This window comes from Lathyrus oleraceus, chromosome 7, assembly GCF_024323335.1.
Source record: "Lathyrus oleraceus cultivar Zhongwan6 chromosome 7, CAAS_Psat_ZW6_1.0, whole genome shotgun sequence".
Taxonomy (NCBI): Eukaryota; Viridiplantae; Streptophyta; class Magnoliopsida; order Fabales; family Fabaceae; genus Lathyrus; species Lathyrus oleraceus.
The window spans coordinates 15,396,558-15,423,397 of NC_066585.1; the positions used below are offsets into that span (position 1 = coordinate 15,396,558).

General features: G+C 35.9%; 2 protein-coding genes across 2 annotated transcripts; both read right to left on the reverse strand.

The window, feature by feature from the left end:
- Nucleotides 1-6,670: 6,670 nt before the first annotated feature.
- LOC127100477 (40S ribosomal protein S2-3) lies at nucleotides 6,671-8,262 on the reverse strand. The gene is made up of 2 exons (XM_051037686.1): nucleotides 7,505-8,262; nucleotides 6,671-7,022 (listed from the first exon to the last, which is right to left on the reverse strand). Exons 1-2 carry the CDS (start codon nucleotides 8,174-8,176, stop codon nucleotides 6,864-6,866), a joined length of 831 nt encoding a protein of 276 aa, XP_050893643.1. The 5' UTR covers nucleotides 8,177-8,262; the 3' UTR covers nucleotides 6,671-6,863.
- A 6,196-nt stretch (nucleotides 8,263-14,458) lies between these two features.
- On the reverse strand, nucleotides 14,459-19,592 carry LOC127100702 (E3 ubiquitin protein ligase RIE1). Its single transcript, XM_051037956.1, has 5 exons — nucleotides 18,947-19,592; nucleotides 17,850-17,969; nucleotides 15,336-15,468; nucleotides 15,091-15,243; nucleotides 14,459-14,915 (listed from the first exon to the last, which is right to left on the reverse strand). Exons 1-5 carry the CDS (start codon nucleotides 19,390-19,392, stop codon nucleotides 14,754-14,756), a joined length of 1,014 nt encoding a protein of 337 aa, XP_050893913.1. The 5' UTR covers nucleotides 19,393-19,592; the 3' UTR covers nucleotides 14,459-14,753.
- Nucleotides 19,593-26,840: the final 7,248 nt, after the last annotated feature.

Genomic DNA, 26,840 nt, shown 5'->3' on the forward strand with positions numbered 1-26,840 from the left:
CAAATAAGATACAAGATAAAATTGAGACATTACAAAAGAATGGGAATTATGTTGATCTTCAATTGCTTCCGCTCTTGAAGGATTTGCGTTCTTTGCCGTTTTGCACTTATCTACACTTCATCGGTGTCCTCAACATTTTGATGAAACCCCAAACTTAGGCTTTTCCGCAGATCCGGGGTAAACAACACTTATCTAAGCAAGGTGTGGTAGTGTATGAGCTTATGGTTATATACATTGGTTAAATAGAAAACAAAAGGAAATATGGCTCAAATTTGGTGAACGAAGGGTAATAATGGCAGGTTGGCTGAAAGGCTCAGGGTTTAAATAAAAACAATGCCTCAGTGTGTACAGTGTGTTATGAAATTCCAGTATCTCTAATGCAAACCCAGAGAGACAAAGACATACTTAGAAATCTCTCATGATGACAAGTGTTTGGCTTTTTGTAGTCCTTACCATGTTTTGTCTAGCTTGCAGGCTTCCAAGATACCTCTCAGTGTGATGTAGCTTCGTCTTCGCTTCGGTTACAGAGTATCCCTAAGAAGTCCAGTGACAGAGAGTCGCGTCCGATTGTTCGGGTCAATAGCATCAACTTTTGGGGGTTTCTAGAAGAGCAAGTAGAGGGGTGTGTCTTTCATCCAATCGCTCCAAGATTCATCATTCATCTGGCCCGAATGTCCTTTATCTGTAACACACAGAATACCACACAACTAATTATTTTTTTAAAAAAACATAATAAAATACTGAAAAATACTAAGAACAAAAACAACAAATAATAAAAAAAAAACCACACTTGAACTAAATATTGTATGCAATGTTTAATCCAAGATAGAGAGGGACTCACACAGGTTCACTGCGGTGGCGGAAATTGCAACATCAGATGTTGCATCATCGCGTGCATCTCCTCCATAAGAGTCCCTTGACGGGCTTGCTCTAAGCCTTAGCATATTTGCTCCGCTAGGAGGTCACCAATTTCAGTTTGCATCCACGACCATTGGTCCGACGTCACATATGACGACCCGGCACCTGGGTGCATAGTTATTCAAAGGAGTAATGGAGCGAAAACCTTGATAAAAAATGTACTTTATGTCCCTGGAATGAAGTGTAATCTATTAAGTGTTGGACAACTAGTCGAAAAGGGGTTCTCAGTGGTTATGAAAGATGGATCCTTAAAAAAAATTGACATCCATAATAACTTGGCCTTGAAATCTCCTATGTCGAAGAATAGAACATTTAAGACCATGATCAGTTCAACTGAGTTACAATGTCTGAAAACAATTGTCGAACACAAAAGTAGTTGGTTGTGGCATTTGAGGTTTGGTCTTCTGAATTTTAGGTCGATCAATCAACTGACCACTCAAGATATGGTAACTAGTATACCAAGTCTTAATATGCCCGACAAACTCTATAAAGGTTGTCTAATCAGAAAGAAGTCCAGAAAGTCTTTCATTTTGACTATGCCAATGAGATCCTCCTACATACTCGAAGTTATACATTCAAACGTATGTGGTCCTTTTGAGGAACAAACCATTGGTGGAAATAGGTATTTTGTTTCATTTGTCGATGAGTTTAGTCAAAAGTTATGGATCTATGTGATCAAGAGAAAGGGCGAAGTATTCGAAATCTTTAAGAGATTCAAGATGATTATCGAAAACCAGAGTGAAAAGAAAATCAAGGTTCTGCGAACAAATGGAGGTGGAAAATACACATCCAAGATATTTGAAGCATTTTGTTAAAAATATGGCGCTAATCATGAGTTAACTTCTCCTTATACTCCTCAACATAATGGAATAGCATAAAGAATAAACATGACCATATTGGACATGGCGAGATGCATGTTGAAGCAGAAGAATTTGCCAAAATCCTTATGGGGTAAAGTTGTTTTGACTGTTGTTTATATACTGAATAAGTTACCTACCAAAAAGCTAAATAACAAGGTTCCTGAAGAAGTATGGAGTGGTAAATGACCATTAGTGAGTCATCTGAAGGTGTTTGGCTTTATGTGTTACAAGCATGTTTCTGATGCAAGAAGAAGGAAACTTGAAGACAATAGTGGACATATGATTCCGGTAGGATATCATAAGACTGGAGCATATAGGATATTCAATCCAATTAATCAGAAGATTACGATTAGTTGAGATATTATGATTGATGAAATTTCTGCTTGGGATTGAAATTCTAGTATTCAGTTGGCAAGCCATTGATGGGATATGATTTCGACGAAGCAAGTAATGATGTCGAAGTCGAAGATATTATCGATATTCCAGTTGAAGTAGAAGTTGTTGCAGACATACCCGACACAATCGAAGTTGGAGAGTTTATGGCTAGCAGAAGTCAGAGACCTCAAAGAACTAGAGTTCGTTCAACAAGACTTCAAGATTATGAAGTGGTTGGTGATGATGAAGTCACAATAGATGGTAAACTAGTTCATTTTGCTTTACTTGCAGGTGTTGAACCACTCAACTATAGTGAGGCCTTAAAGAATATGAAGTGGAAGTATGTTATGGTCGAAAAGTTATAAGCAATAAAAAGAAACAACACATTGGAGTTGGCCGAATGGCCAGCACATACAAAAATTATCGAAGTGAAGTGGGTGTTCAAGTTGAAGCACAATGTTGATGGGTCGATGGAAAGATATTAGGTGATATTGGTAGCTCTAGGATTTCTTCAGCGAGCAAGACTCGACTACTCTGAAGTCTTTGCACCTACCGCAAGATTGGAAATTGTTCGACTAGTGGTAGTTGACATGTCAGCAAGGATGGTCGATATTTCACTTAGATGTGAAATTAGAATTTTTGAATGGACCTTTAGATGAAGAGGTGTATGTTGCACAACCTATTAGATTTATGATTCAAAGGGAGGAAAGGAAAGTATACAAGTTGCACAAAGCGCTTTATGGTCTCAAGCAGGCTCCTAGGGCGTGAAACAAGAAGATCGACTCATACTTGGTCGAATTGGGATTCGTCAAATGAAAGTCTGAGTGTGGTGTTTATGTCCAGGTTGTGGCACAAGATATAACAGTCATCTGCTTATACGTCGATGACTTGTTAGTAATTGAAAATAGCTTGAAGAATTTGTCAAAGTTCAAAAGGTTGATGAAGAAGAAATTTTAAATTTTAAATTTGGAAAAATTGTCATATCCCTAAATATGAAATTTCAAATGTTGAAGTAAGGTATAGTACTACATAAAAAAAATTATATAGATTAATATGCAAACCATATTATAATGTTTCTTTTGTAATTATTTATATTTTATATAAGATATTCATGTATATTATAGATCTTTACATATAGTAATTTTAGAAAAGTCCAAATTTATTGTTGAAAATTAAGTTTTTTTAAAAGCTTGAAATATAAGTTGGTTAGAGTAGTTTATCTAAAAAAAATTGGTTATAATAGTACTTAAACATTTTAGGATCTTCTCATAAATATCTTAAAGAGATATAATTAAATAAATTAGAATTTATTATATTATATTAATTATTTGTAATATTATGTTAGTTCAACAAATATATGTTTGTTGACTTAAGTAGAGTAACCAGTTCAATGTTCAATTTTCGATAAATTTATTTAAGTTAATTTATTAATATAAAATAAATCATTATGTTTATAAATCACAATTTTAAATAATTAATCAAATAATTTTTATTTTTTAATATTTTTGAAGCGGGGTTATCTATTTCCCCCGTTCTTATAAGGTATATATAGTTGAATTTACGATAAAGATGATCGAAAATCTACTTCGGTATGACATCAATCTCATGGTGTTTGAAGAAGGAGCCGGTAGTTGCACTCTCATCTTGTGAGATTGAATACATTACCGTTTCGTTATGTGTGTGCCAAACTGTATGACTTATGAATCTATTGGAGGAGCTGGGCAACAATGAAGGTGAGACTGTTACACTCTTAGTTGACAACGTTTCCACGATTAATCTTGTTAAGAATCTAATTGCACATGAAAGGAGTAAGCACATAGAGATGAGATTTTACTATTTGAAGAAATTTGTTAGTGAAGGAAGGTTACGATTGGGATACTGCAGAAGTGAGAACAAAATTGTTGATTTGTTAACTAAGGGAGTCACAGATGATGTGTTCAAGATATTGAAGATGAACATGGGCATGATAGACTTGCAACACTTGAATTAAGATGGTGTGTTGAAGTCTTTGTAGTAATTCAAGTGTTATAACCGGTTACCACCCCAGCAAGGTCTGATATGCTTTCCAGTAGTAAAAAAGTCAAGTTTTGGCAGGCGTAATCGGTTACAGGATTTGATGTAACTGGTTATCACCGAAGCTGAATTAATTTCTAGATTAATTAGTATCAGGTATAACCGGTTAAAAACCCGGATTTTTGTATTTTTTGTTATTGTATTTGATCAAATTGTATCACAATTGATTTGTAATTCCTATATAAGTGTTTAGGGTGCACTTCTATCCTAGTTAATAAAAATATAACATCTCACCCTCAACGTATTTTCTTTCGATTCTCCTCTTTCACTCTCAACATCCAAAATTACTCCACTTTTATTTCACAAATCTTGTGGTTACTTGTTCACTTGAGATATTTTGTATGATTGAAATATGAATAAAGTAATTACTTCTAATTCAACAACTTAGTTATATTAACTCTGATAACATTAGTGTCGTCCATTGCTTCTACATCCTACAATTGGTAATGGAAATGGGACAGTGCTAACCTAGTTGTTAAATTTATGGTTTGGCAAGGATTGGAATCAAAAGGTAAGTGTGTGGCTAGAGCATATATAAATTTCACTTTCTTCTGCCATGTCAGGCTACCCATTAGTATACAGTCACATACACCATTGCCTTACTTATATCTCCAAGGTTTCCGTCCAATATGCCCAACTGCTAAGGATAATTTAGATTTTTCACAAACATTTTTCTTGAGTTGCACTCAAGAAACGACCATATGACATCTGTGACAACTTTAAAGATTTATCCTATTTATCCAAGATTTTTCAGCTCGTCCATCCTTTTCAGCACTGAAAATTGCAAACAATCTTTGACACATGTCCATAATGATAGTGAGCGTAAAGCCTCAAATATGCATAATGTGGCACTTCAAACCCACTTATCACAGAACTATAATCATTCTTAACGACAAAGAATACAAATTAGATCATTGAGATTCAATTTGTAGATATAATTTAATAAGGGAAGTCTAGGGATCAGAAAGTTGAACATTTTCAGGGCTTTTTTGTTTTAAAAATGGCTTTGGCATTTAAAATGGAATACTAGAGATTTGTGGCATAAAGTTTTAGAAAATAAATAATGGTAATTTATGGGACTCACTAATGGACTAAACTACTTTGGGTTCTATTTGGTGGAAAGATGTCAAATTAGGGGATTGAGTGAGAAGTGATTCTCGAGTAAACCGGAACAATCAAGCGATCTTAGTTGTTAGCTAGCTGTGCAGAGACATAAAAAAATATGACCGCGAATTCAAAACCCCAACATTCTATTTGTTCATCTTTAAAGAGTGAATTTCAGCCACTAAAATAATAATGATTCAATTAGTTATTTGGTTAAGAAGGCATACCAAATTCTTGACAAGGATAGGAATTTGGATATTTTCAACATAGTAAACTGGTTTAGAACAGATTATCCCTAAAAACGTTTGTTTCTATTATTGTTTGGAGGCTTTTGCAAAACAAACTCCCAACTATGAAGAGCCTCTCCGTGTGTGTTTTGGATGTAACAAAGTAAAACAACTAATCATCATTTTTACGACTGCATTCTCACAAAAATTCACTTCAATTTTACATTTTTTTGTGACTAAGAATTTCATCTAAACTTCATACTGAAGCCGCACTTTTTGTCAATCTTGAGCAAAGCTGCTTTAATGCATTTTACAACATTTTAAAAGATTAGGGTACTGTAGTGAATGTTGTCAATGAAGTACTTATGGCAGGTACATGATTGTTGACAATTTTGTTGAGAAATTTACTTCAATCATGCAAATATTTTATAAAGAAATTCATTTTGCATGATTGAAATATGAATAAGCTTACTTCTAATTCAATACAAATCAAAACTCTTAACAACATTAGTGTAGTCATCGGCCGCATTAGTGTTTAGCAAGGATTAGAGAATCAAGAGGTGAGCGTGATTACCTTCATTGTTGCTTGAGCATATATATATATACTTCACTTTCTTCCCCTATGTCAGATTACCCACTTTTACACACATACACATCGCCATACTGATATACAAGGTTTTCTTCCAACGAACAACTGTTAAGGATACTTTAGATTTTTCACAAAAACTTCTCTTGAGTTGGACTCAAGAATCCACGATATTACATCTGTGTTAACCTTATTTAACACAGATTATGAATGTGTTGCAACTTTTGACAAATCCATTATTTAACACAGATTATGAATGTGTTGCAACTTTTGACAAATCCATAACAATAGTGAGCATAAAGACTCAAATTTGCATAATGTGGCACTTCACACCCATTTATCAGTATCACAACACAAGAAATTCTTAATCGAGGAAAACAAATATACTTCTAACTTATGCCAACATAAGATTTAGAAACACTAGCGAAAGGAGAAAAACAGAAAGAAGACACAATTGTCATGGCAATACATGCGTGATTTTCACTGAATTATTAAGCTACCAGAAGTTATAATATGGAACAGCATAGTGCAGATAAAGAAGAAAACTTTGGTATTTAAAACTCAATATCAAAAAAACAATCTTGAAAAACAAAAATGCCAGAAACTATAAATAGTGACTAAATACTCAAGGGAACAACATTAGCAACAAAAGATATAATTACTAGTTCCTAGGATGCTTAAAACAAACCATCACTATCCAGCAACACCAAAACTCAAACTTCAAGCCTCCACCCTTTCTTCCTCAAGGATCAAGGTCTTTCCAGTTGGCTTGGCCAACAAATCAGTGTACTCTTGGAATGGAGATTTGGAGAACCTAGTTTCCTTCCAGAACTCAGGTGTCAGAAAACCATAGGTCTTCAACAAACAGTCAAAAGTGGCCTGCAAACAAGAAATGTCATAATGTACACATAAATCATAAATAAGCAACAAATTCCAAATAGCCAGGTATAAATGCAACGCAAAAGTAAGCTCAATATGAATCAAAAAGCTTATTTTGATCAAAGCACAAATCATTGTCCAACCAAGTTTCCCAAAATCAGTAAGTGCAGCACAATGTAGGGTTACAACCAAATTCATCATCAAATTAACAGTATATTCAAACATGCATATAGTATAAAATTACATCTTCACTGCAATTCAACAAAATAAAACATAATTCAATGAGCATTGCAATTAACAAAGAGTTATTAAACTCAGTTAAATCTAAATTAAGAACCAATAAATAATTACATACAAATTACATAACTTTAAATGTCAATTCTTCTATACATATATCAATAAGAGATTATAATCTATAAATAATTAAAATTTAAAACAATTATTATTATAAAAACTCATAATTTAAAAATAGAGATTCAAACCTTGACGAAGTTTCCTAGGGTTTTGGTGGATCCCCTAGATGAGGTGAAAACATCATCAATACCAGCAAACTGCAAAACCTTCTTCGGAACCCTAGCAGCCACAATTCCGGAACCACGAGGAGCCGGAACCATACGCACAGTAACCGAACCACACTTTCCGGTAACCTTACAAGGAACAGTGTGGGGCTTTCCGATCTTGTTACCCCAATAACCTCTCCTAACAGGAATAACAGAGAGCTTAGCCAAGATAATCGCACCACGAATTGCAGTAGCAACTTCTTTGCTGCACTTAACACCGAGACCAACGTGACCGTTATTGTCACCAACAACAACAAAGGCCTTGAACCGGGTTCTCTGACCGGCTCGGGTTTGTTTCTGAACCGGCATGATTTTCATGACTTCGTCCTTGAGGGTTGGACCGACGAGAGTGTCGATGATTTGGTGCTCCTTGATTGGGAGAGAGTGGAGGTAGATCTGTTCGAGGCTGCGGATCTTTCCTTCCTTGACGAGACGACCTAGCTTGGTCACTGGAACCCATTTTTCCTCTTCCTCACGTCTTCCACCGGCTCTTCTGCGACCACCGCGGCCTCTGTCACCACGGCCGCCACGTCCTCCTCTTCCGCCGAATCCGCTGCCGAAGCCACCGCGGTCTCCGCCACCACGTTCTGCCATGTTGTTAGTGTTTGATTTGTGAATGGATACGGCAACGAAATACTTGTGTTATGCTGCTGCAAAGAAACTGTGTTAGAATTAGGGTTTCTGATTCTGAAAATATATAGTAGTGTTTTCGTTTCGGCTTTGGGTTTGGGTGGGCTTGTTCAAAAAGCCCATAAATCAAACCAATTGAATCGGGTCAATTACATTGCACTATAGTTTGGGCTTGGGTCAATTGCATTGCCTACCGAAAGTTTTACTCCATATCCCTATATTTATTTCCTACTTCAACAATTTATGAAATTTGATCAAGATATCCCTGTACAAATAATATATTTGTGAAAAAAAAATCATTTTTTATTTGATTTTCAAATTTTTCGATGCATTAAAAGGATTTGAGGAATTTTGAGAAAAAATTGTGAATAGGAAGTTTCTATTGGATAAGTATTCAAATAACCTCATAAATCAAACTTATTGAATGGGGTCAATTACATTGGATTAGTTTGGGTTTGGGTCAATTGCATTGCACTATTTTGGGTTTGGGTTCAATCAACTTAAAATTCTTAATGCATCTTATGGATTACTAGCACACCTTGTAAAAATACAATAATACCCTCAGATTCCAGAGTTACATCTCCGGACGCACCCCAACATAATACATTATGAATCAGACCCTAAGTCAATGGATAAAAAGTACGGAGATGCATTTCTGGGTTATTTACAGAGATGCATCTCCGGACGCTGTTTGTTTAAAAACGCGTTAGAACCCTTTCTATTTTTAAAAAAATACTTCCAAGGTTCTTAAACTCTCTCAACTCACATTATCTCAAAATAGTCCAATTAACTTCAAAGTTTCTTCCATCAATATCAAGTCCATCAAATAGTTCATTCAACACTAAAGTAAACTCATAATTTGTATGTTTTTTTTTTTTAATTTTGTATAAATTTGTAGAAATTGATGATTAAGTATAGATAGTTTATACATAATGAGAAATGTGTTTGATAGGTAACTTTATTGATCAATGCACTATATTTGTTGTTTTGAGGGACTGCTTTACCGTCATTGACGCTGATGAAAGTTGTAGAAAATTTCAGAGATACATCTTAGGAATTTTCCAACGTTTTAATTCCCATAAACCAAAGATGCATATCCGAAGCTTTTCAGTCTGCATTTTTTCTTATACTAGTAGTGCAACGCTTGTGTGGTTTACTTACATGTATTATGGTTGATATGGAAGACCGGTTGAGGCATGACAGGATTGCACAACATGCATCTAAAAAGGTAACCATCTCAGGCTCTTGTTACTTCTAGCTCGGTTGATGCAGAGACGTAGACTTATGGGGATCATGTATCTTCGCCTTCTTCTTTCAGTAAGAGGTAGGTGTCATCTACTCATGCAATTCCGCCTCCATCTTCGTGTAGGCGTCAGGTTTCACATATTCAGGCATCAGAGGTAGCAGAGGTACCCGAGTTACCAGAGGTATCTTAGACAGTAGACGTACCTGAGGAATTGGAACAAGCAGCAATGGAATTGGCCGCTAATTTAGTCCAAGAATCGATTAAAGAGCAAGCGTACTTCCAAGGACTACTCTTCTCCTGGAACTTGACAGAGTTACGGGACTGCCAATGTAGCAAACCGAGTTGATAATAGCCGACAACAAAACATCTTTACATTTAGGCGATGCATATCTATGTAAAACAATCTCACAATCGTCCAAGCAAGAAATACGAAAGTCGATTTATATTCTCCAACCACATCCAAACAGAATTTGAGTAATTGCAGTTAAAGAAAAGGTGTGAAATGGATTCCTCATGATTATTACACAAATTGCAGATTGATGGCAAATATAAACCTCGCAAAGCCAAATTATCATCAGTAAGGAAGCTTGTCATACATTAAACGCCAAAATAATAAAGACTTGGAAGGCAGGGGTGAGAGAGCACCAAATCAACATACCCCAATCATAAGTTGAAACGAAACCATTAAAAAAGAATAAGTGTCCTTGAAAGAGAGAACATCGTTGTCTGACCGCATCCGGATTCTAAAATCCTCCTTTTAAATATTAAAATACACCTTAGAAGCAAGATGAGGCAGGGTCGGGCACAATTGAGCCATAACGGCAGGAATAACGATCTGCATACCATGCATAATCTCCTTCAAATTAGCCTTAAGAAACTGTTGTTGCTCTGCAGGAATTTGTAACAACGATGAAATAGAATACACATCAGTTATCATTCCAAATGTTTATCTTATCACCCTTGCCAGCCATCCAAACTGAATTCTCCATTACGACATGCAAGAAAGCTTTGTTGTCAGTCTAAATTGAAGAGAAAATATGATATTTCACAAGACGACAATTTCTAAAAATTCTATCGCATAAAATCAAACTCAGGGTTTATAACTGTTAATAACCCACCAACATTGCACCAGATTTTCAGCATCATTAATGTTAATAATCGACCAACTTTGCATCATTAATGAGCCTTAGAGGTTTTAAACCCAAACCTCTAATACTATAATCTTGACAACATTTTTTCCAAGCCATTATCATAAACTTTCTCTTTTGGACATCACCACTCCAAATGAATTTTTTTAATAAAAGTGGCAAAAGTAATGCATACATGAGAATGTGTTGTTTATTATTTTGGTTGTGTAGAAATTTGTTGCTTCCGGGAAGAAACTGGTTGCAACAAGCAATGGAGCACTTTAAGATTGAACAAGGTTGCTCGTTTTCACTATTTATGTTGGTTATGGTGAAGTTTTAGGTTTTTTTTTTAATTTTAAATTTTGTTTCATTTAAAATATTATTTAATTTTTTATTTGGTTAATTGTGTATCATGTAATGAAAAATTTGATCAAATGGTAAAATGGATTCAAATCAATCCAATTTAAAAATGACTTTAAATATTTCAGATTTTCTTATATAAAAATAATCTATTTAATTAGTCACAATGTTTTAAAAAAAAAATCAACATTTGATTGTATTTATGAGTTTGAGTTTGTAATGATTTGAAACTAAAAAAAAGTGAAAACCCAATGGATTTTTATTTGGATTTTTTTCAAATGGGTCAAATCTGTACAAAAAAATTAAAAAGATATTACTTTAACTATTTCATATTTCTTTTTTAAAATAGTTCGGAGATGCATCTATAGAATTATTCCTGAAAAATTATGGAGATGCATCTTTGGATTAATTCCCGAAAGCATCTTCGCAAGTGAACCATCCATCTCAAATTTGTCAACAAATTGTTCGAAGATGCATCTTCATAATTTTTCCGGTGTGATTCCGTATATGCATATCCGAAATAATCCCTGAAAGCATTTGAGAGTTTTTATTTTGGTAACAAGTGTCCCAATTTGATATTTTTTAGGCCATTTATACCAATGATATATTAACATCATGCTAATTATACTAATGTAATTCAAGGATGTCACATATAAATTAAAATCCAAACATTAATCAAATAATAAAAAACGTTACCACAATACATAATTTGTTCAGAAAATACAATTTTTACCAAAATACAAATAAACTATTGTGTATTTTTAACCCTTTATTTCTCCTTTGTTGCTTGTACCCAAAGGCAGGATGTGCCTCGAGTAAGATGGTTTGTACGACGATCATATCAAAAAATGCCTTCCGCAAAATCTCCTCTCTTTATGGCATCGTCGCAATATGTTGATAGATCGGTGACAAATCCGTTGTGTGGTCATCCCTAGCTTGTTCCTATTCCAATATCTCCGGATTAGTTGGTCTAGATGGTGCTCCTGCGACATCTGGTGTCATGTAAGGATGAAACACTCGATAGAACCATTGGATGTATCCCTATGCATAAGCCCATGGATCAGTAGTTGACACGCTATGTGCCCTAACTGATATCAGATGATTATAGAAATTATCGAGTATGACATCAATATCTTTGCAAAAGACTGTCGGAGGAATAGACACAGAGGGAGGTCTTGGAATAATCTGAAAAAATATGAACTGATGCATAACCCACTCAGGAGGATATGGATACATTAGGGCGCGACCCACAAGTTAATCATCCAGAGTATAAGGCGTCTGATGGTGACCGTCATACAGGCAAAAACACATGTCATCTGCTACAATATAGTCAATAAACACCTGGAACGACTTTATCGCCCGAGGCCTCCACCTTCGGCCTCCACTACCGCAACTAGGTGGTATTTGTACAATTTCGTCAAGTATGAAAATCGGGCATGAACGTCTCTCGTGGCATCAATCTCCTCTTGAGCCTCACTTGGGTAAACTCCCTAATAATTCACCATTAACTCAAGTGCCCCAAATATGTTGATCCGGGAATGATTTAGTAATATTCCCTTTAATCGAAATATGTAGAAGGCTTGAGACACTATAAAGGGTGATGTACATAGCACCATGAGAGATGTGGAAATATGACGTCTCTTTGTGCCATCTCTTCAAAAATGTTGCCAACATGCCATGGTTAATGGTCTTGTATCAACTGGTGCATAAACATGCAAGCCTAGAGTAACGAACTACATCTTGAAACCATGCTCTTCATTCCATTCCAGGTTCAAAACCTTCCTGGAATGGTTTACAAATTTTATTATCTCACACTCCTGTAAAAATAAATGTATCAACACCAGTCACAACTCAATTAGTATGAAACAAGTGTAATATAAAAGTAAATAAATACACATTTCTTTCCCACACATGCTTAGCAGCATGTTCTGCATATAGTAGAAGTAATGAGGTGTCATAAGGACCTCTTGGAAAACTATCATGTACAGGAGCATCAACAACAATAGGTTCTTCCTATTGGGCTTCATAAGTTGGAGACGCGTGCCCTCAAGAGGTCGAAGTCTGAGACACGCGATCATGTGAAGTCGACGCTTCTGCATCAAATGAACTTGCACTAACTCGTGGCATCATTCGCAATGCCCTCTCCCTATGAATGGACGCATGTTAGGATACTCAATTATGCCTCAATTTGTTCAGGTTTTCAGCCATTATTCATACAAAATAAACTAGAAAGTCATATCAAAATCAAGGCAAGTAAATTCGGAGATGCATCTTCGTAAAATATGAAAGCAAAATCTAGGGAAAAAATGGGAGATGCGCCTCTGTAAAACTTGAAAGGCCAAATCTGGATATGAATCTTCGTAAAATGCGTGATTATAGAAAATGCAGAAAATCCCCTAAATGCCAATATATGTGTATGGATGTCTATACAAACTACCTATTTTGAATGTAACTATAAACTAATGCATTTAAGCAACATATTTGACCTAATACATGCATCACAACTCAAAAATAGAAAGGAAATGAGAAACTTATCGATTGAGAGTTGTTAAGTGAAAGCTTGAATGAAGTGAATAAAATGCAATGGGATTGATTGCAATGAGGTAGAGCAATGTCGAAGCTTGAAAATGGCGCTCACGAGCTCTTTGAAGGATTCGTGAAAGTGTAGCAAATGAAGAAGGAAGAGGAAAGGTCTGACGTGAGTTATTTTAATTAAAAACGGTCAAGAGATGCATCTCTTTAAAACTCACTGAGTTTTGAAATAAAAAGCTTTTACAGAGATGCATCTCCGGACATATTTTTGGACAAAATGGGATGGCTCTCTAAAATCTAAGGGCTTTTTGACTTTTCGCCGTGGCGAACTAACACCCCATGGGGTGGATAAAGTAATGCCCTAAAAATGTAATTGATTATAAAATTGGGCTTGAATTTGGATATGGTCCAATTACATGCTTAACCCAAAAGAAAAAACATTTTAAATCGAACCTGATTAAATCGGAAGTTCAAATGGTCAGAAGTAAGTTCATATTGCTCACTCATGGGTTGGTCCGATTTAAGGTTTTGGACCCGTATCCGAATCAATACGATGTCCACCGCTTAACCTAATATGGCTTCTAAAAAGATTGCTCCAACGTTCACTACTGTTTTGCCATAGTGGTTTGGTTTACTGCTTTGCCAGAGTGGTTTGGATTTCTAGAGTTAAATCGAAAGTTCAAACTGTTTCGCCTTAGTTCTCTAAAATAGTGTTTTTGTATTATAATACAAATAAAATTGATAAAACACATCATATTACAATATTATTGAATGCTATCCACGTGTTAGAAATCAGGCTCACACTCATTCGAAACTTTGGCAGGAGATACTTTTTGTGTCCAATCTTAAAATAGTTGTAAGGAAGCATCCAACTATTACCGAGTCAGTGGCCAGGCCACAGACCAGTATAAAGCTTTTATACTTGTTTATAGCAGAAAACCAATAAAAGAACCCGTAAAATGCAATAATATGAAATAGGAATAATGTTGGAATGCTACAATTTCCATTATTTTCTTCCTTGTGAACAAATTCTGAGGCATGAAATCGATAACTTCTTCAAAATAAACACTATATCTCTACAATCAGCTTTCCTTCTTAGCTTTACACTTTCTTACAGATGCAAACATTGACAGCTAGGTCCCACAAATCGAAGAGAGACTATTGTTCCTTAGTTTCATATTATCTACATATACACATAAGCATTTGAAGCACTCATTCTGCCACATGATAAAATTGGATTGATATTATTATATCTGGGATTTTCTTTACTATTTAGTCACACCTGTTCATTTCCCTTTAGAATATTGAACTTGCAAAGAGGACAAGTTGCATTTATCTTTAACCATTTCACTATGCATGTGGAATGAAAATGGTGGTTACAAGGAAGTGCGTGAAGCTCGGCTTCATCCTCGTAAGGAGAGATGCATATACAGCATTCCTGAAAAAGGAAACAGGGATCATAAATTAATTATCCATTATTATTATTTTACAAATCTTTAATATCCTCAAGTAGAAATCAGCTTTATTACTATTTTTCTTTTGTACAATCAGAATTTCAAACACAGAAGTACAGACGGGTTAGAATGAAAGAAATTAACATCGGTAAAGCATACCGCATCCTCCGGTGAAAGTACTCGTTCATTTGCACCACTACTATTTTCAATGGGAACCATTGATCCACCTTTCAGACTAGGTGTTTCCTCATCACTTGCCGCATGAAACTTAAATTTTGGAAGTATACTGAGATCTGATTCAGATGCACCCTCCTACAGTTTCACAATACATGCAATGGGCATAAACAAATTGGAAGGCCAGCAAGTATTTGAGATTTTTCTATCATAATGAAAGAAAAGCATACCAGTCCCGCAACTGCGTAAAGAATACCAATAATACAGGGTAAACAGCAGCAGAGGGCAATGCCAATTAAGCAGGCCAAAGCAACACAAAAGACGGCAAAGAAGACATCAAATGCTAAAAAGACAACGGCCAACCTGTACAAATTACAGGAAGAAAAAACACAAGGATAACTTTTTTTATATTGCAAAAAATTCGTATAATTCATCATGCAATCAAACAGTTATCAGAATAAACAAATGCAATCTAATGATATAATTATCCTTAAAAAATATCCCTTTAATACTTTAAAAGCAGGCACACACAACAGATTTGGTCCCTAAGTAAGAAATAGAATAGGTAAAGGTGGATGACGTCTATCACGTTAATCCAAAAGTTAAACTTTGTCAGCTAATATCTGTCAATGTAATGTGACGAGCCAAATATGATGCCACGTGTCCACCATGTGTGTGCCACATCGCCGCACTAATATCTGTCAATGTGATGTAACGAGCCAATATGATGCCACGTGTCCTCCATGTGTGTGCCACCACATCACCACAGACTAAAACAAGCATGCTTGATCCTTCTGATGGTATACTAAGTAATCCATGAAATGGTTCCATTTGGTCCCAAGCATGCTAAGCCCATTTTCTTTCCTCTTCCTCATTTTTTATCTTTTGATGTGTATGTGTATAGCAGCACTTTCTTGAAGTTGTATCTTTCTATGGCGTGACATGATATTCTTATCTGCAGCCAATTCTGAATACTGTAGCAACTCTGATCTGTTAATTGAATATTAATAATTGCTTTCACCAAATGATTATCACATGCCATCACTTGCTACATCTGTCTAATCACAAACTTTTGGACTCTTCCCTTTTTATTAAGTTTTCTTGCTAGTTATCACAATGTTTTCTTTCCTAACTCCTGTTCAAATTTTCACACTGTATGTATTAATTACTATTTCGAAATCATAAGATGTATCAAGAATGTCAATTTAAACATCTTTGCATATACAGAGTCTGCCTATACATTTAAGGGCTATGTTACGAGCCAAAGTCAACAAAAAAACTCTAGTACTAATGCTAAGGAGAAACTGGGTAGGAACTAGCAAAGTCGATTGTATGAAAAGGCAATAGAAAAGAGAATGCTACAAGGAATGCAACAGTGAAATAGTGAATCAGAAGAAATACAGTGACAGATGTGTTCTTGCAGAAGGTATGTCAAAAAAAGTCATAGAACCACATAACCTAATAACCATATGTAGAAATAGAAGTAGAAGGATGACATAGCAAGCAGATTTGTATTGATTTGATTTGACAATTTGTTTTGCTAGTCAATTAATTAACGCATGATATCTTTGAATTTGTCATCTTTAAGTGAACAATATCCTTTTGTTAAATAAAATTTTCAATGAAGCTTTAAAACATATAAAAATTCATCAAAGGCTTTTATATTTAGCACTAGCAGATCTTGCATTCAAGTTCTTGTTAATGTTTCTTTATGAAGATTCACCCATTATAATGTTTCGAGCAACTTTGCTTTTGTGTCGGGATTTATAACCTTTTTTTTCTTCGTCCGTTCTTTTTTCTTGTGATGAAATTTAATGATCATTGCAATGGACTTGTGCTCATATTATCATTCTATGTTTAACTTTAACTTCTTGCAATTGTAATATTGAAAATTGCATTGGGGTTAAAGGAAAGAAATTGCCCAGTGTCACTTGACTCAGTGAAACCTTATACCGGTTTGTGCTACTAACTCTTGTGCGTAGTATTATTTTGTGTTAGTGAGTCTAATATGGTACCCCCCAACCTTCAACGTTGGTGATAAATTTTGGTTGTTTCAAACAAAATACTCAATCCTTAATTTCTTTTTGCAATACTTTTTCACGACTTTTCAACAATATAATACAATGCAAGACCTCCTGCACAGAAACCAAGCAAATATGGGAAAGGGAAAGTTGGGGTTTAGGGTTCTAGGGACCAAAATGGACAATATCAAAGGCTACTTAGTATACTTTTATTTGATTAAACACTATCGCTATAATCCTTGATGATGCAGCCCTTCGTTGAAGGCAACTAGCAGGATATTGGCCACATAACGTGCCAAATCACACAACAGACTATAGCAAATAGAGACTAACTTTTGGATAAGCATGGAAGGCATTTCATTTTTATTTTTCATGCACTCATGGACCAGACTGATGACACCTGTCACGTTTAGGGACCAATACAAGGGTTTACTGAAAATAGGGCAAAATTTACAAGAAACAGCACCAATACGATAATCATGGTGATGAGAGATTCTCAAAACTAAAGGCTAGAATTTTGTCATGACACGGGCGTTTAGTGAACTAACAGTAACAATTCGGAAGAACCGATTGATGGGAGGCTATATAGAAAGATATTAAAATCTATTGTGCCAATTTGCCAAAGGCTTAAAGTTTAAGATGGTGGTTGATTATATATTCTATTTTCACTAAAACCAATAAACAAACATTCTCAGGATTCAATCTAAACGAAGGCTTGCTTACCAGTACAACCGTGGAGCATCTTGCATTAGAATATCACCACCATAGACAACCCAGTAAAAGCCCACCATCCACCAAATCAATGAAAGCATGGTATTCAACGATGCACATCGTTTTGCAAATCTGAATCATAGGTAATCAAAATCAGTATCTACAAGTCTTAATTACCTAGAACAGTCCAAGGTAAAAAGTATATGATTTATAAACAAAATTACACATAACTCCATAGTATATTAACAAACATGCTTTAGCAGCCAAGGCACACGCACACTCGAACAGTAACAAGCATTCAATTCCTTTTTCCAAAGTTAATAGACACTCCACCAATTTGTCCTCAAAGTACACAAAATGAAGTGAAGTGATTGTGCAAACATCAGTGAAGGATTCCTTTCACTACCATCTTAATGAAGCTAATAACATATGGCTTTCAAGAAATAAAAGATCATTTCCATTTATCACGGACATTCACCAGAAAAAGATAATACTTACAATACCATAATGTTTTCACCCACAGATTTACCGTTCAACGTACCGCAACCGAAAGTCACATTACCTTTAAGCTTATAACTGCTTGAGTAGGAAAATCCAACAGTGCTTTTTTTGGTAGGGCCCTCCCTTAGTGAACAAACCAAAAGTACAAGGCAACAAACCAAAAGAAGTTATTGGTAAGTACTTCCTCCTCATACTCAAGTTTCATAGATACTTTCTTAGGAAGCAAAAACTAAAATACTATTGATGCCAATGAAAAACGGACACCCCGAACACTACTCCGACATGACACGGTAACACCGAGAACAATTTGAAAAAAAATGAATAATCTAGACGTACTCACATGTCTTTTATCAGAGGTGTTGGTGCTAAATAGTTTGATTATTTCAAAGTATCCATTACATAACCTACCTAGAAGATTATGTATAGGTTAAATAAAATTCCAAGATAAAACTATGATTAGATGCATAACCTCACCAATGCAAAACAATATGCACACACTAATCTCTTCGGTTTTCAATCAAAAAACCTAAAATTCCTCCAAAAATTACCAACAAATTGATTAACAAAATTGAACATAAACAGCAATGGAATTGAGAAATGAAACATACCCGGAGCGAGAAGAATTCCGAAATTCAACATCGTCATCATCCTCGCTATCGTTAACATCTTCATCAAGAGATTCCTCATCCCTTCGTCCTCCAACCCCGTTCCTCCTTCTGTACTCCAACCACACCAACGCCACGTGGACCAGACACTGCACTGCGTATCCACAGATCCACAACCGAATCGGCGTGTTAGGATTCTCCTCAACAGAGCAAGCTAACATAACCGCCGCGACCACGACGAAGGCCGTGTTCCACGTCACATCAAGCACTACCACCGGCTTCGAGTAACCCCAGTCGGCGCGCCGCTCTTCGAGTTCGCGTGCTGCGGTTTCACGAACGAGAACGGAAGGTCCGCGGCGTCCGAGAAGGAGCGCGAGGACGGGCGTGCGGCCCACGCGGCGTGGGCGAAGAAGTGGCGCGTGAGACTGAGCGTAGTTTGATGATGACATGGCTGGCTAAAGAGAGAAATCGCAGAGATGGTGCTAGAGCATTATTTGAAAGTTGAATAAGAGGAGAAAGCTGTAATAGTAACAACAAAAATAATTATAATAATTAATAAAGGAAGAGAAAAACGATTCTTCATATCGTTCTTTACTTCTTCTGGTTGTTACTGTTTCGTCTATAAAGATAGAAATGGAAACACCAAAACACACACAACACAACAGAGTAACAGTAATAACACTTGCACGTGCAATGTCGATATTGACGGTTATGCCCTCACAAGTTCTTTAAACCTTTGTTTGGTTGGAGAGAATTAAGAGAGAGTTAGAGAAGAGAAGTATACCTTATTTCTTCCGATTGGTTTTTAGAACAATGATTGCTATGTAAAATTCACATATGTCCTTCATTCAATGACACTTGTCCAAAGTAGAGATAGATTATGTCATTTTGCGACAAATTTTTAACTATTTTAACTATGTTTTTTTAGTACTCACAATATTTTTCCATTTTCAATCAATCATATCAAATAGAAATGAAACAACCATTTTCTATCATACTCATCTTCAAAATTCAAATCAATTTCAAATTATATAATATCAATCGAAATACATGGCTTTTTCGATTCTCTCGCCTCAATTTAAATTTCATTTTCACATCTACTATCTATATTAATGTTGCGGGACCGAAATCAGAATTATATTGGTCTTCAGAAGGACTTTTTGTTCTCAATATTTTTTATAATTCACATACACTTTATGATTTTACTTTCTATCTTACTCTGTCACAACCACTACTAATATTAGTGTTACGGAACTGAAATCAGAATTATATTGGTCTTCAGAAGGACTTTTTGTTCTCACATGTCCTTAGAATTCACAGACACTTTATGATTTTACTTTCTATCTTACTCCAGTGATATTTGACTTTCTTACCGTCTCGCTGATCTACGACTTGTACCTTTTGAGCCATAACTATGCATTGGTCTTCCTTATTATTCTACTTTTTTAGTCCATCTTCTTCTTCTCAAGTATATTTTTGCCCCAATTTACCATATTATGCACTTTTCCCTTCTCTGGTAATGGCTAACTGGGGAATGTCTTTGTGAACGCATTAAGTGACTATGACGATAGAGATTATTCATCGGCGTTGGAGGTTAATCACCCAGACCTTGTAGAGATTTTTTATGGAAACCCTTTGGAATCATGTTCATGATCTGCATGTGCTCAGCGGAAATCCTAGGTATGGTTTGGACTCTGCGAAAGGTGATAGTGATATTGAATCAAGGGAAGGCAATACTCATATTATCTCCTTCAATCAAGCTTATTCTAACTTAGGTATTGCTTTGGCTTCCCATGACGAGTGCTAAACCAATTTCTCTATTATGTCCTTCGGGGTGGTAATCTTAAGGGGTTTTATCAACACATAAGATATGGTTTCTACTGAATTTCATGACCATTTTATCAATCATGGTAGTGGTTTAGCTTTTCATGGCAATCAAACAACTATGGTGCATCGAGAGGATCAAATGAAGGCGTTAGATGTCGCTCAATACCAATCGTTAGATTCAAAATTCCATGAATACCTTCCAGTTTCAACACTGCCACTAGCATCGAAAATGACTTCGTAAGTGTAGGTGTATCCTTTGACTTGTCAGTTTCCCCTATTGACGATGATAGAAGAATCTGTAATGTTTAGGGGGTGCTCTATCCCCATATATGAGTGTTTGTTCCAGAAACTAAAGTTGAGATTCCCTTTCACCAAGTTCGATAAAGAGGTGCTCGGGCATTTGCATATTGTGCCTTATCTACTGCATCTCGTTGCTTGGGGTTTTGTCAAGATATTGTGGAATTGATACGCGTATAAGGGGCAAGACAGTTCCACTTCAGTGAATATTTTTTTCCACATTTTTGTGGTTTCCTGTGCCACTTGGAGAGGGGGTCACAGTCGATGGTTAATTTCTTTATGTCAGGCTAACAAAATATTAAATGTCTATATTAACAGTTGGAAGTACTTTAAGGATCATCGTTACCTAGTGGTCCCTCTTACCCCGGTCACCCATTCTGAGTTTTGTCGGGTTCCGGTTCACAACTCCACATCCTCGACTGTCACCGATTTGACACATGCTATATGTACGGATAGGATTCTAAAGTGTTAGTCCCCGAATCACTTTGATCTTGACTCCAACGCTTAATACGTCTCTTATGAGCCCCTCACAACTTTTGTTTAATCAAAGAAAGCTAATTTATTTGCTTACCTAAACTAAATGAATGTTGAATAAAGGTTTGATGTTCCTCCCCTGGCTCAAGAGGAATGGTTTGTTAGCACTTGGACGGTGGTGGATGCGACATCTTCCTGAGATGAGAAGGAACTCTTTGGTAAGAACATTCACATGTCTTAAAATGTTACTAATTTATAAGGTTTTCTTAACATTCTGCTAACGTGTATTCTCATGTTTTTTCAAACAACATGTGGGTCATCATGAGGGGTCTCTCATGGAATAAAAAAGACTAAGGAATTGTAGAAGCCAAACCTTATGCTGCCCGACCATAATCTGATGAAGTCAGACAGTCGCAACTGGTCGCACCTCATCTGCCCTAAAAAAATGAAGCAAGAAAAATAACGATTGTTCGGCTGCTTTTGCTGAAAATGAGAAAAAACATGGGAAATGGTTTGATCCAAGAGGAAGGTCCAAAGAAGAAACTCAAGACTTTTAAATTGGCTTTTTATATTATTATCCTGCCTAGTTGTGATGCCTCATCTTCTTGAAAATTGCTCGCCATCTTTGGGTCTCAGATGCCTCGCACACCTTCGTAAGTGAAGGCTTATCTGTGTAAGAAATACCATGATTATATGTGAAGACTTATTGAGATGAGTAAGTTAGGTATGTTTACTGAATCAATTGGTTATTTGATATGCAACATCTCTTAGATGTCCTTGGTTATCATGGGCTTACGGGAAGCTTTAGCTCTAGGCAACCTTTCTAAGGATAAGAAGTTTTAGAAAAATAAGTATAACCTCATCGTTTCAAAACAACTCAGGCTTTAGGAGGATCTAATAAACCATCAAAAAGAAGTATATCATTTTTCTGGTTTTAAGGAGGAATTGGATGCTCATGGTGCACCTTCTGAGTTGGTTGCCACGATAGCCGACTTGATGGTTTCTCTTGATAAGGAAGGAAAGTTTCTCAATGACGTGGGGTATTCCCTAGAATATGTTTCCTCCCAAATTTCCAAGGTCGGGAAGGCCTTGAAAGAAGAGATGAATGCTTGTTCTGCAGAGATTAAAACCTATTATGATGATTTGTTTCGGTTGGAGGAGGATCTCATATCCAACACTTATGAAGGTTTCATCTATGCTTCTTTTATGAACATGATGACTAGACAAAGGTGTTTTTACAGAATGTTTGGGTCTCCCCTGATTTTTTCAACTCAGATAACATGGTGGTTGATGGTGTGTTGGTGATGCGATGATGACTCTGTTTATTGTAAACATGTTATTTTTAACTTGAGCCCTTTGTGACTTTGTTAATTTGTGGATCTTATTCTACCTACCCATGTGTTATGTTCTTGTTTGCTTTACCAATTATGGTTGTTTCGCTCATTTGTGTTACTTCTCCATTACCCTTCCTATTTGTTGGGAACTGGCGTAATTTCTTTATTTCGTCATTACTCGTTTCATTTGTTGGGATTGTGCATAATTTCTTAGTTTTATCATTACATGTCCCATTTGTTGGGAATTGATGTAATTTATTTATTTTGTCATTACCCATCCCATTTGTTGGAAACTGACGCAATATCTTTGCATAATAGAGATCGTCTCGGGCCAAGGGTTGGGTATCCTTTCTTGGTCCCAGGTGTAAGCCTGATTTGAGGTTGACGTATTCTAGACTCTAACTCATTCACTCTTGGAGTGGCTAGTGTAGCGGTAAATTCGTGACGATCGAGCTATTGGTTAACTCGACGTCAATGAAACCAGAGTCATCATCGCGCTTTTATTGTTTCTAAAGGAAAAAGGGAAAAATACGAATAAAACCCAAAGATAAGAAGATTTCAAATCAAAACTAATAAAATGTTAGATATTACATGTAAGGGGGTTGGTTACACAAAGGGAAGGTATTAGCATCCAAAGTGTCCTAGGTACTCTTTGGGAGCCCTTTTTGTGCGCAAGTGTTTTGGTTGAAAAAGATGTTTGATAAAAAGTAGAATGATGTGATGAGAAAAAAAATTCAATTAATTATATTTTTGTGTTTGACAAGAACTTTGGCCTTATGCCTACTTACCAACATAAAAATGAGGGATCAAAACCTCGTAGTTCGTGGTAAAATTTTCAAAGATTGGTGGATTGATTTTAACAAAAGTTTAAAGATCTTTTGTTATCAACGGGAGAATACTCAACCAAACATACACCGATAATGAGGGATTTACACATTTAAGAGGGAGGGCTCCAACATGGATTCAATCAACAAGTATGCCACTAACCCATAATAAATGGAAAGATTTATAATTAATATATCATGGAATGGGAGAATTATATCTCAACCAAAGATAACTCAAATCTAAATACTTTCTTTTGAAAAGTTTAAAAGAAAGGCACAAAGTGACCAAAAGGATTAGATGAGCTTGTTAGTTCTTTTTATCTTTTTAAATTAATGTCAATATAATTAAGTTTATAAGTTTGATTTAAGAAAATGTTTTGAAAATCAATGGCATAAGGTCAAGGTTTCTACTCATTAAAACAAGTCTAAGTTGAAAATACAAACAAAAAAGTTTTTGAAAATGAGAGAGAGAGAGAGAGATTTTGTAATTAAAGAAGGAGAGGAGGAGATGAAGGGACTATCCTAGACAAGACTTAAAAGTTTAGAGTTGAAAAGATCTTACTAATGGGAAGCAATCCACAAGACAAGAATGTCAGATAGAAACCCATTTCCTTTGGACTTTCAAGCAAGCAACAAGCATAATCATCCAACCAATTAATATGAAGACCATTGGCATCAAATAAAGATAGCCAAAACATCCAAGCAAGCACTCCAAAAGCAAGCAGTCTTCAATATCTTTCATAGGTATCAGATGAATATCCCTTGTAGAAAACTCACAGAGACAAGCATCAGGCAAAAATAGTAAAATCAAAATGACAGCTTGAGCATAGAGACAAAGTAATAGATAAACTAAAGTATTTCTCAAGGCTTGTGTCAGATGAATGACATTGGCCAAGATGAGGTCTCAAATTAATGGCATTGACCAATCTCTTCCATGGCTCAGGAATGCTGTCTACTCTAAGTCTAGATCAAGTCTCAAATAGAAGCCCAACAGTCCACCAATGTATTTTTTAGGGTTTTTGTTGTTATTAAGTATTTTAAGGTCCTAAGACCATAAGCCAAACAAAATCACAAGCAAAATATAATACAAGCACAAAGTATGGCTCAAGTGACCAAATAAAAATGACTGAAACATAAACAAATTCCATGAAATGTAAATGACAATGAATGATAAAGTGCTAGAATTTAAATTGCATTAAAGTAAATGACATTAAAAATAAATTCAATACAAAGAAATGTTAGTGACATGTTAGTAGAAGGAGCAATTATTTAAGTCATTATTTGAAGAACACTCAACCATCCACTCACAAGCATGAATATATGAACCAAGACATCATCCATGAGAAGGGATTCAACTTGGATAAATCAACAAGTATGCTACTAGCTCTCACAAATGGAAAAAAGGTTAAATCTTCACACAATACTATGAGGAATGGGAGGCTTACAATCACACTTACAAAAATGCTATGCCTTTGGGACAAATTTAGCTTTATGTTAAGTAATCATAATAAGACTTATGTAGAAGTCACAACTATCTGAGGCCGAACAATAATAATATTGGTGTTAATGCATGCTAGAGACATGGTACAAAGAACCAAACTCCTAAAGTATACTGTCATACCCCAATTTTGTCCGGCCATATTTAAATTTTCGTAAATCTGATTTCATTTTTAATTTCCATCATATGCACAGCATGACATGCATTTCATCATGAATAAAACCAAAAATATCGTTCAGAATAAATTTATTGAAAATACAGACAAATTGGTTAAATCGTTTCTCAAGAACATGCACAAATCAGCGGGTAAAAAGTTTCAAAATTAAAATTACAGACACTAGTATTATTAATCTACCGTTCATGTAGTTTAACCTGGTGTCCTCATTGTAATTTTCAGTTGCGTTTTGACCCGCCTGAGCCTTTTAACCGGTGCAAACTTATTTCAGAATTTGAAGAAACGCTGTATTTTTTCAATAAGTATATTTTGTGCTGATCATTTTAGTGTGTCTGATTTAATTTTTCGAGCAAATTTTCGTCCGACTTCTATTTATAATCGGTCCTTTTATTTCTTTGATCTAGTATCCAAATTAGAGACTGTTTTATTATTATTATTACTTAAATAAAATTATTGTTTAGGAATTTTTAATAAATATTTTTTCTTTAAATAATAGATAATAAGAATTGTTAATAAAAAAGGAAAAGGAAAATAAAATTAATATTCACCTCACGTTTCCTTTCTCCCTCACGCTTCCTCTCTCTCACACGTTACCCTCATTTCCATCACCACCTATCCACTCCATCAGTCTCTCTCAGTAAAAGAAAAAGAAACGAAAAAGAAAAAGGGGATTAACAGTGCTCAGTCCTTTCCGCTCACTCTCCAATATATATCCCTCTCTTTCTGCTAAAAAAGGGGGAGAAAAAAGAAGAAACACAACGGTCACGCCGGCGAATCGCCGTCTTCACCAGCAACACAAAACCCTTCCTTCCGCCGTGAAACCAACAACCATCTACTGTTCCTCTTCTTCCACACGCCGCTTTCCCCCTTCGTTTTCTCCACCACACCTCACCGTACCAAACGCCGCTTTCCCCCTTCGTTTTCTCCACCACACCTCACCGTACCAAACGCCGGTAACCACCGCTCAATCCTCCACCACCGGCGAAACCAAGCTAAACATAACCACCCTTCCCCTCCTTCAAACCCTTCGCTGGCGACGCACCACCATTCTTTCGTTGAGCTACCCTTCATCGTCCGAACCTCAACTCGCCGACGAACCCACGACAACCTCGACAATCCTCATCATCGTTTCCGCTTACAATCTCTGCCGAGAATCCACCACTTGTCACAACAACTCTGGACAACAACATCAAAATGTAGATTCAACTACAAAACCACCGGAACGGAACTCGTCAAAGAATTTCGCAGAAAACCTTTTGAATCAGTTTCTCCTTCGCCATTCGAAGACGGATGCACCCTTGCTGACGGCAACACCAAACACGGCGTACCCGACGGTAGTGACTCTTCTTTTGGCTTTAATTTCATTTACTATTTATGATACCGAGTCGGATTATGTTTCATTTCGATTTCACTGTGCCGCCGAATTTTACGTATTTGTTGGTTCGATTTAGGGTCGATTTGGTGAGGT